Raw genomic sequence first — 9,477 nt, 5'->3', positions numbered from 1 at the left:
TAAAGAATTTGTATTGTAGAGAGCGTTTTAATGGCTTTTTTGTATAGAATCAATAAACAAAACTACAAAAAGGAAATAGAATAACTGTATTAAAAAAATTAATATAGTAATACTTGACACAATAAACATTAAAGAATCATTTTACTTTGTCTGTTACATATATATTTATACAATTTTTTATGAATTCTTAACATTGGAACTTTCTGCATCTAAACGTTCATGTTCTCGTTTTATCAATGCTTTCAATTCTTCCTAAAAAAAAAAAAAAGAAATTTCAAATTAATTCTATTTTGCTTTGTGTACATAGTTGTGGACAAGTTACAAGCTACATACACCCCAACCAAGTTTGTCAGCTAACAACTGACAACCTGTATCACAGTCACCTAACCAAGCAACATCTCGTCCGGAATTGGAATTTTTGGAGTCGAAGATTAAACCTTGTCTTAAACCTAAAAATCTGGACAAACGATCTTGCATACCTGCTTTTTCTTTATTTATAAGAAGACGAGGACAGGAAGGGCGTACTCTTGAAAAATTCAAATGAATTAAAGAAACATAATTAATATAAGATAAATTAATATGTTTTAATATATAAAATACCTGTCAATAAGAGAGGCGAAAGGTTGCACTACTAAACTTGATCCCATAATAATTAAAAGATCAGCATGTACAAAATCTCTGTCGGCAAAATAATGGAAACGTTCAGGTAACATTTCTCCGAAAAAGACCACATCAGGTTTTACTACACCTTCTTCGCATTCTTCACATTTAGGTATTACACTTTCCAATATTTTTTCTGTTAATTAGTATGAAATGTGTATCTATTTATTACTTAATTTTATATTCATATAATAAGATTTATTACCCTTCATCCATTCAAGCGTATACGGCGCTCTGCATTTAAGGCAATGACCAGTATGAAAAGTTCCATGAGCTTCTATTAATTTTTCTGTTGGCAATCCAGCAATTCTTTCTAATGTATCAATATTTTGTGTATAATGTCGCAATAATAAACCTTTTTCCCATAAAAGACGAATAAAATAATGACATAGTGTAGGTTTAAATCCTTCAGGTAACAATTGTTTTGCAAGAGTAAAAAATGGTTCTGGATTTTCCATAAAAAAATCTAATTCAAAAACTGCTTGGGGATGTGGTAAATTATATTTTTCTAGATTGTGATAAAGTCCACTTGAAGACGAACGAAAATCTGGAATTCCTGCAGCTAAAACAAACAATTTATATTATCTTTAAACACATAGTATAATTGAAAAAAAAATATAGACTTACATGTGGAGATACCAGCTCCAGCCATTGTTATAATTTTACATTTTGGATTCTGTTTTATGTAATCTACAATACCATCTATGGTTAGTTCTTTAAGAACACCTGGACATGACTCTTGTTCATTGTCTGAGTCATACAACTTTAATTTCTGAATTAAATATTTGCGTATTTTTTCCATGCCCGAGTCTTCTCCTTCTGTTTCTGTTTCTGTATTTTCCGAAGATGGGCCAGGTTTGTCTTCATCCGGATTATTGTCTAATAAATACACAGTAAATGACTAACCTTTAAAACAATATTTTATTGTATATTAAATATGTATATTAAATATACAATATACAATGATTTTTTTTATATAAAATCTGTTTATTCTTACTAATATATATAAAATGAAAATTACTTGACCATAAGAACACTTGAAATGAAATATTAAATAAACAAGTTAGAATTCATAGGATAATAATTTATTTAATTAATTTCTAATTTAATAAGAGGATGCCATCTGTTTATTGTATATATGCTATTAGCCTATATATAATACGATTTTATATATATATATATATATTTAAAAAGTTTTTAAAATTGATAAGTAAAAAAATAAATTAATGTTAAATTTCTAAAGGGAAACACAAAGATTTAGGAACGTCAAAAATTATTTGTTATTCATTTGTTTAGTTAGAAGGTATATTTCGATTTAGGGAACATATAAATGATATTAATCAATTAAAATAATAAATAATCAAATGAATGAAAAACAAAGAAATAGAGTCATAATTTTCAATTTTGAAAGATTGAATTGCTGTAACTACTAAAAGTTACCTTTTTCCTGTTCATCATTATGTTTTTCCATTTTGTTTAATTAGAAAAACTTGACAGAAATTGTTTCAATATAGATTTTTCTCTATATGTGAATTTATTGAATAAAGAATTCAAAAACTTCACAAATACATTTGCTTGAACATACACATCATTTAACGATTATAGTAATGTTGTAGTACTCGACAAGAAAATAGAATATTTATGAATAATATTTTTTACGTATTGTCATTGTTTGCAAATATTTTTTATTTATAGCGAAAGATGCAGTAGAGAAGACTGCGCATCTAATGGAACACAATCGCGCATGTTCATGCATTGAAAAACTAAACTACGTAGATACAGTGCTACCAGACCATACGTAATTAAAGAACCAGCGAGTGCTAATGGCGAAGAGTTATTTGATCTTACCCATTAATCTATTTTTCAAATTTCGCTTTTTGAATATATCGATTTTGGTTAAATGAACGTATAATAAACGTGGGGAGAATAACAGGTTAAAGTACGAAATTTGAAAATGTCGAAATCTGACGCAATAACCACCAATCATATCTGATTGTTAGCTAACTTCACTAGTTCAAGACAGTTCAAGAGAAGTCACGAGAAAGCTATTATTGGCTGTCTCTTTTCACTATCTTTTTTTATTCTACGTCTTCTGCATTGCGAATGTATATGAGTTAACACACTAATAACTGTAGGGATTATTGCAGTCAAGAATCTGACATGACGTGTGTAGACGCAAAGAGATGGATTGTGAAGTTTAGTCTGTCCTAAGATAAGATTATTTCCGTATTACTAATTCATTGTATAACTTTGAATTATTCGATAAGGAACGTTTCGTTAAGTACACGATTAAAAAAATGTCAGGTTTTGACGAGAATCCATTTGGAGAACCTACTATTCACGATCCTTTTTCGGTAAGTACATAGAATTCCATTTCTGTCATACCAATGGTGTGAATTATGTATGTTTAATAGAAACATTTATAAAAAAACAATCCTGATAAAATATTTAACATATTTTTGATTTTTAGTACCTTACTGTACGAATCTATTAAATTAAGTTGTGTTATTATATTCTTTATTAACAAATATTTACATACAAGTATTTTACCGTACGGTACAATATTTATCTGCTTTAATTACTAATTATCATGTTTATATTAATTTTAGATATTGCATTTAAATTGATTATTGCTATCAAAAATAATTCATGTGAATATTATATATTTTTATAGGATCCTGCAATAAAAAGGGCAGTTGCTTCAACACCTGCTAATAAAGGCCTGGAAGACTACAATCCTTTTTCCGAGCAAACGGTAACACAAGGAACTGCACAAGTCAGAGGTGCATCAAATCCTCCTATTTATGGAGGAATAGGAGCAACACAGCAACCAGCAACTCTTCAACCTTCAAATCAAGAAGCTCCACTACCTCCGTATACGCGTACTCCACAGCAAACAGTGAATGCAGCACTTGGAAGCACATTATCACCTTCTACAGATGTAAACAAACATCCGAGATTAAATTGGACTACGAAACAAATTTTGTAATGTGTTATATACACATAATTTCACATTTTTTGCAAATTTTTGAATACCGATATAAGTCATTAAATACAATCATTTACTTTAATAGTACAAATATAATTTCAAAGAAATATGATATCTATTGCAGCAAAGAACTGATGAAGAATGGAAAACAAGGAGAGAAGAAGAGATGAGGAATACTTCATATTTTCGTAAGTATCTTAAAAGTTATTGTTTGTTAAGATTATTCTATAAATTACAAATTGTTATATTATAGCAAGGCGAAATAATTGGCCACCATTACCTGAGAGGTACTGTTTTCAACCATGCTTTTATCAGGATATTGATGTGGAAATTCATGCTGACTTTCAAAAGATAGTGAGACAATTGTATTATTTGTGGATGTGTAAGTTTAATTTCAATTCATTTAATGTGCTTTTAATGCAAGTGGAAAAAAAAGTATATATAAAAATTCTTTTATATTACAGTTCATGGCTTAGTATTGTTTTTGAATGTGATTGGCGGATTTGCCTTGATGTTTCATAGTAAGGACTTTCCCACATTTGGTCTTGGTGTCCTATATCTTATTTTGTTTACACCATTTTCATTTCTTTGTTGGTTTAGACCAGCATATAGAGCTTTTAAGTAAGTTACTAAAAAAGGATAATATGAAAGTACATTTTTCTAATAATATATTGATTAACTATATTACTTTTTTTAGGAATGATAGCTCCATCAACTTTATGGTGTTTTTCTTTGTTTTCTTTTTTCAATTAGTTGTTACAAGTATACAAGCTATTGGTATACCTGGATCAGGCACATGGTAATAGATAAATATAAATAAATGTGTGTGTGTGTTTGTGTGTATGTGTACACATTTTTTACTGACTTTTATTACTTGAAACATTTTTTAATTGCATACTGTTATATAATATATTAAAATGTAAAATATATGATTTCGAATTTTTATTATTTTTTCAGTGGAATAATAACAGCTATTTCTGCATTTAATTCAACTGCAGCAGGCATTTTTGTTGGAATTCTATTACTTTTCGTTGCTATTGGTTTTATCCTTGCAGCTGGTGGTGATCTTCTCTTATTGACTAAGGTATATTCATTATTTTTAACATTATATTTATTGTGTTTAAGATTTATTAATATATATCTAACATTACGCATATTTCATATATTTTAAAATCACATTACGAGGATCATTTGCAGATTCATCGAATTTATCGAACATCAGATGCAAGTGTATCAAAGGCGCAACAAGAATTTGCTACAACTTTCTTGCGTAATGAACACGTCCAAAATGCTGCCAGTAATGTAGCAGCTACCGCTGTTCGGACACAGATGGCTAATGCTGCTCAACCACGTTATTAGGAACATCTTGAATTAAAAATATCATTTGGATCGAAATATATCCAGCCTTCATATCAGAAAATTCATAAATCTCCTAAGTTTGTTTGCATGATATTTTGTTATTATTTCATTGAATTCATTAATCTCCATTGTATTACAAAAGCATATTCTTATAAAGAAGTGATATAATATGTGAAATTATGTTCATTTCACATTTATTGTATGTATTTTATTAAAAAAGATGAACTATACGATTTATGCAGAAAAAATTAATAATTATAAAAGACAAACTATGAACATTTCCTAATCAAAATACGCTTTTTTTAATATCAATATATTTATTCGATTACTTTTAACTGTAAATTAGATTACCAATTATTACATGCATTAGATTTTATACTTGAAAAATTCATTTATATATATTGATGTTTTTTTTAAGTCGTTTTAGAAAATTTAAAGATCAAAATGTTTTAATGAGTAAAATGATAGGTTTCTTAGATTATAGTAAGATTATTTTTTTTGTTTTTACGAATGTTTTTTTTTTTTTATTTCTTTATTCATTAAACTTTACACATCTCATTTGCATCCTACTATACGAGATAATGAAATGTAGACTTGTTTTTCATTGAAGCTACATTCACATTTTCATATAACATAGAATTTAGTGCTTGTAATTATAATGAAAAATACTTGTAATTTACTTTGAACTTTATAACATTCTCATAAAAGTTTGTTACGTTGATCTTCAATAGGAATGACATAGATTCTTGTCAAAGATAAAAGTTAGTGTAAAAAATTGAAAAACCTTATGTTTTAAAATTTATTTACGATAATTAAACTAAATAAATAGGTAATCTAATTAAGATAAAAATTGATCTTTTTGACAAATCTAAATGATATAAAATAACAGTTACTATATTTTCTTATTTAAATCAATCGTTTTAAAAAATTGTTATAACATTTGTTTAATTTATAATTAATTATTAATTGATACTAAGATTTATTGTTTATTATAAAAAGTATAATTTATTATTAATGATATTTTTTGAGAGCATTCAATTAATATTTTGTGACAATTAATAAAAAACAAAGCTCCAAAGATCCATATATAAACTATTTTATTTGTCAATAGGTACTGAAAATAATATATAACATTTATGCATAAAAAATAGGTAATGAATATTAAATTGCTGAATTAATATACCTATAATTCTGCCTTGGATTATTGTATTTTATTATAACACTTAAAATTTTGAAGATATAAATTAATCGAATAATATTTAAATGTATATATTTGTGTTAGAAAATTAAATATGAAACGTAAGACTAAAGATATAAAAGCATCAAAATCATATTCATATATTCGTTTTCAAGCATATATATAATACATTATAGAAACGACTCTAGTGTTTGCAAATCAAGAGTTTTCAATATCTCCTTTCCTACAATTGTTCATAAAATATTTTAATATTTGCAACTATACAATTAATCTATGTTATTATGATTGTATCACATTATATGAAATTTACCTCTGCAATGATATGTGTATTTTGGATTAGTAGGAAAAGGACATCCAATTCCCATATCATTTTTAAGAATACCAGTTAAGTCTGCTGCAATTATAGCATCCATAAGTTGTACCTCTGATCTACACATTAATCTTGCATGACCTTCAGCTAATCTACATTATACAAATTTTATTATATAATTCTTATTTTCCTATAAATTATTTATTACCTGATCAGGCTATCTAAAAGTCGTACGGTAGTTCGTTCTGCTCTTCTTTCTGGATTTGATCTATGGTAAAGATAAGTTGCACTAAGAACTTTTTCTGCTTCTACTGTAAGCATTGGTTTCAATGTATGTATATGTGTTAAATATTCGCGTAAACTTTCCTCCGTCCATAGTCCTGATTGTACAGAATCTAAATCTTGCATTGTATCTCTGAAGTAACAGTTTGGTGCATATGTTAAAATTGTTTTAGTTATAATATTTTCTTAAAATAAAATACTGATTTAAGTTATTTTATTACGTTTGAGCTTCTGTATCATTAAATTCATAAGCTGCTTTTAAAATATGATCAGATGTCATTTTATCCCATTCTGGATTTTTATTGTCCTTGAGAAGAAGGATTAGGTCGAATCGCGATAAAAGAGGATTTCCCAAGCGTGTTTTCCATTCTTCACCATCTACAAATTGGCCTCCATCTGGATTAATAGCAGCAATAACTGTACATCGAGAATTTAGAGTACTCACTAAACCTGCTTTGGCAATTGATATTGTTTGTTGTTCCATAGCTTCATGCACACATGCTCTATCATGAGAACTCATTGTATTAAATTCATCAATGCAACAAACACCTCCATCTGCTAATACCAAAGCACCACCTTCCAAATGCCAACCATCTGTATCCTATAATTTTAATATTTTTATTTTATTTAATATTTAATACTTTTTTAAACTTATATTATGTAACAACTATAAATGTTGCTGAAATATGTAAACCCACTTTGACAGCAGCAGCTGTAAGACCAGCTGCAGTTGTGCCAATACCAGTTGTAAGAACAGATGTTGTTGACAATTTGGAAGCAGTACGAAGTAATTGAGACTTCCCAGTTCCAGGATCGCCAATCATAAGAAGATGTGGTTCACCTCTAACACGTGTGCCTATGAATTTTTTAAAATTTATCATGCTTTACTTGAAAAAATTCATCTTCATTAATTCTTCAATTATGTTATATAAAATCACCTGACTCATTTGTTTTTGATACACCACCAGCTAAAACAACAGCTAATGCTAATTTTATTGTATACATTCCATATAGCTGAGAAAAGAGAAATAGACAATTGTATCTTATTTTAGTAAATCATGGTATTCTGTGCACTTTATAATATTCTATTGTATACTTGAGGACAAATTGATGCAAGTATATTATCTCTTCCAGCCAAAGGATCATTCACATGTTGTTGCCAATAATTTTTAAAAATATCTTGCATTTCTTTATTGGAAAATATAGTGTCAGATATTTTACGACGTATTGAGATACTATTCGCTATCATCAGTGTTGTTGCTTCTGCTTGCCGTCCAACTGACAAAGTTCCCCACTTACGTACAACTATTCCACTTCACATATAGAAAATACATGATCAAACAATATTGGCTTTTATCAATATTACTTATAAATAAAAAATATACCTGATCTCTAAACTATCTCCTGGCCTGCATTTATCAACTAAATCATCTAATAAGATTATTTGTAGTCCAACCATATAAGACTTGTTTGTATCCTTTTGATTTTGTTCCTATCAAATAAAATATTGAGAATAACAATATAAAATGAAAACATTAATTTTCTTACTAATTATAAACTTACTTGAATTTTTATTTCCTGATAATCAGAACAATCATCTGGTTCTAGGTTTGTCAAAGTTTCTATCTTCTTTGCATGACATGCTTGACATTCCTTAAGACTTTGAAACATATGTCGTTCCCATTCAAACTAAAAAATAAAATATTCTTTATTTGATATAATACAAATTATATAAAGTTTATTCAATAAACAAAAAATTACCTTGATTATAGATACATGTTGACACTTTTTACATTTGAATTTTTTTTTAAGTTTTATAACAGAAGGTTGAGACGTTCTAACTATGATTCCACTTGTACAAACTAGTTCACCAATCTGTCCGTGTTGCATCGTTATAGGAACAGCATTAATTCTGATATGAACCTAGCCATATATACAATATGTATAAAATGTAAAACATTTCAACATAAAATATACAAATATGTTATTACCAATTTCTTTACAACTTGTTCTGCTTCGGCTATTTTTTCTTGAGCTTTAACTGCTGCTTCATCACATAAAGGTAAATAATACCTGGGATAACGCAGGATTTTTTGTGCATTTTCAGGATCAGCTTCGAATAAAGATACAAAACTGCAAAAATATTTTGAACGTTTCCAAAATCAGATAATAACAAGAAATATTTAACAAAAAATATAAAAGTTTTTACTTTACATAAACCGGATAATGCGCATATTCCTCTACAGCATTTAATATTTCTTCTAGGCGAGATGAATAATGATTTATTAAATAGTCTTGCAACATTGTAAGCGTTCTGAAAGAAATATGTCAACAAATATTTACAAATACAACAATAAATATCGTTTTATCTTATAAAAAACTTAGTGCACGTGCGTGTAATTGTACGGACTGCGACCGTAGCGCCTCATTTTCGAATTTAATAGAATTTTCACTTTACTTCTAAGAACATACAAATTATCATATTCAATATTAAAATATAAGATTATGCTATAAAAAATATAAAAATATTTAATTTATAAATATCTTATAAATCCATGAAAAATAATATATAAGTTATTGTTCATTACTTTATATGTACGAAATTAATAAGACCGCTCATTGGGAACTTATCGCGCATGCGCAACTGCTTTTTGTTTCATTTGTTTAATTTGAAAATGT

At 27.7% G+C, this 9,477-nt stretch overlaps 3 protein-coding genes across 10 annotated transcripts; 1 reads left to right on the top strand and 2 right to left on the bottom strand.

The window, feature by feature from the left end:
- Positions 1-122: 122 nt before the first annotated feature.
- Positions 123-2,649, bottom strand: LOC127062040 (NAD-dependent protein deacetylase sirtuin-2). Of its 4 annotated transcripts, none has more exons than XM_050989632.1 (6): positions 2,509-2,649; positions 1,288-1,539; positions 866-1,222; positions 601-796; positions 334-526; positions 123-252 (listed from the first exon to the last, which is right to left on the bottom strand). In XM_050989632.1, exons 1-6 carry the CDS (start codon positions 2,645-2,647, stop codon positions 178-180), a joined length of 1,212 nt encoding a protein of 403 aa, XP_050845589.1. In that variant the 5' UTR covers positions 2,648-2,649; the 3' UTR covers positions 123-177. The 4 variants fall into 4 exon arrangements, with proteins under 4 accessions (XP_050845589.1, XP_050845592.1, XP_050845590.1 ...); XM_050989635.1 differs by lacking the exon at positions 2,509-2,649 and adding an exon at positions 2,101-2,405 and having other exon boundaries at positions 1,288-1,566; XM_050989633.1 differs by lacking the exon at positions 2,509-2,649 and adding an exon at positions 2,101-2,405.
- Positions 2,650-2,865: 216 nt separating this feature from the next.
- LOC127062041 (secretory carrier-associated membrane protein 5A) lies at positions 2,866-5,238 on the top strand. The gene is made up of 8 exons (XM_050989636.1): positions 2,866-3,014; positions 3,335-3,601; positions 3,774-3,837; positions 3,903-4,031; positions 4,114-4,270; positions 4,347-4,448; positions 4,607-4,733; positions 4,847-5,238. The coding sequence occupies exons 1-8, from the start codon at positions 2,958-2,960 to the stop codon at positions 5,006-5,008; spliced, it is 1,065 nt and encodes a 354-aa protein (XP_050845593.1). The 5' UTR covers positions 2,866-2,957; the 3' UTR covers positions 5,009-5,238.
- Positions 5,239-6,330: 1,092 nt separating this feature from the next.
- On the bottom strand, positions 6,331-9,238 carry LOC127062031 (DNA helicase MCM9-like). 5 transcript variants are annotated; one of them, XR_007781049.1, is made up of 12 exons: positions 9,008-9,237; positions 8,790-8,931; positions 8,560-8,721; positions 8,362-8,487; positions 8,184-8,290; positions 7,895-8,111; positions 7,737-7,812; positions 7,497-7,654; positions 7,020-7,399; positions 6,725-6,931; positions 6,517-6,600; positions 6,331-6,429 (listed from the first exon to the last, which is right to left on the bottom strand). XR_007781049.1 is itself a non-coding variant. In XM_050989605.1 (12 exons), exons 1-12 carry the CDS (start codon positions 9,100-9,102, stop codon positions 6,377-6,379), a joined length of 1,842 nt encoding a protein of 613 aa, XP_050845562.1. In that variant the 5' UTR covers positions 9,103-9,238; the 3' UTR covers positions 6,331-6,376. The 5 variants fall into 5 exon arrangements, 4 of the variants coding, with proteins under 4 accessions (XP_050845562.1, XP_050845561.1, XP_050845563.1 ...); XM_050989605.1 differs by having other exon boundaries at positions 6,517-6,635; positions 9,008-9,238; XM_050989604.1 differs by having other exon boundaries at positions 6,517-6,668.
- Between the last annotated feature and the right edge of the window lie 239 nt (positions 9,239-9,477).

Source organism: Vespula vulgaris, chromosome 2 (genome assembly GCF_905475345.1).
Source record: "Vespula vulgaris chromosome 2, iyVesVulg1.1, whole genome shotgun sequence".
In the NCBI taxonomy this organism is placed as follows: domain Eukaryota; kingdom Metazoa; phylum Arthropoda; class Insecta; order Hymenoptera; family Vespidae; genus Vespula; species Vespula vulgaris.
This window is presented reverse-complemented; position numbering and strand designations above follow the sequence as displayed.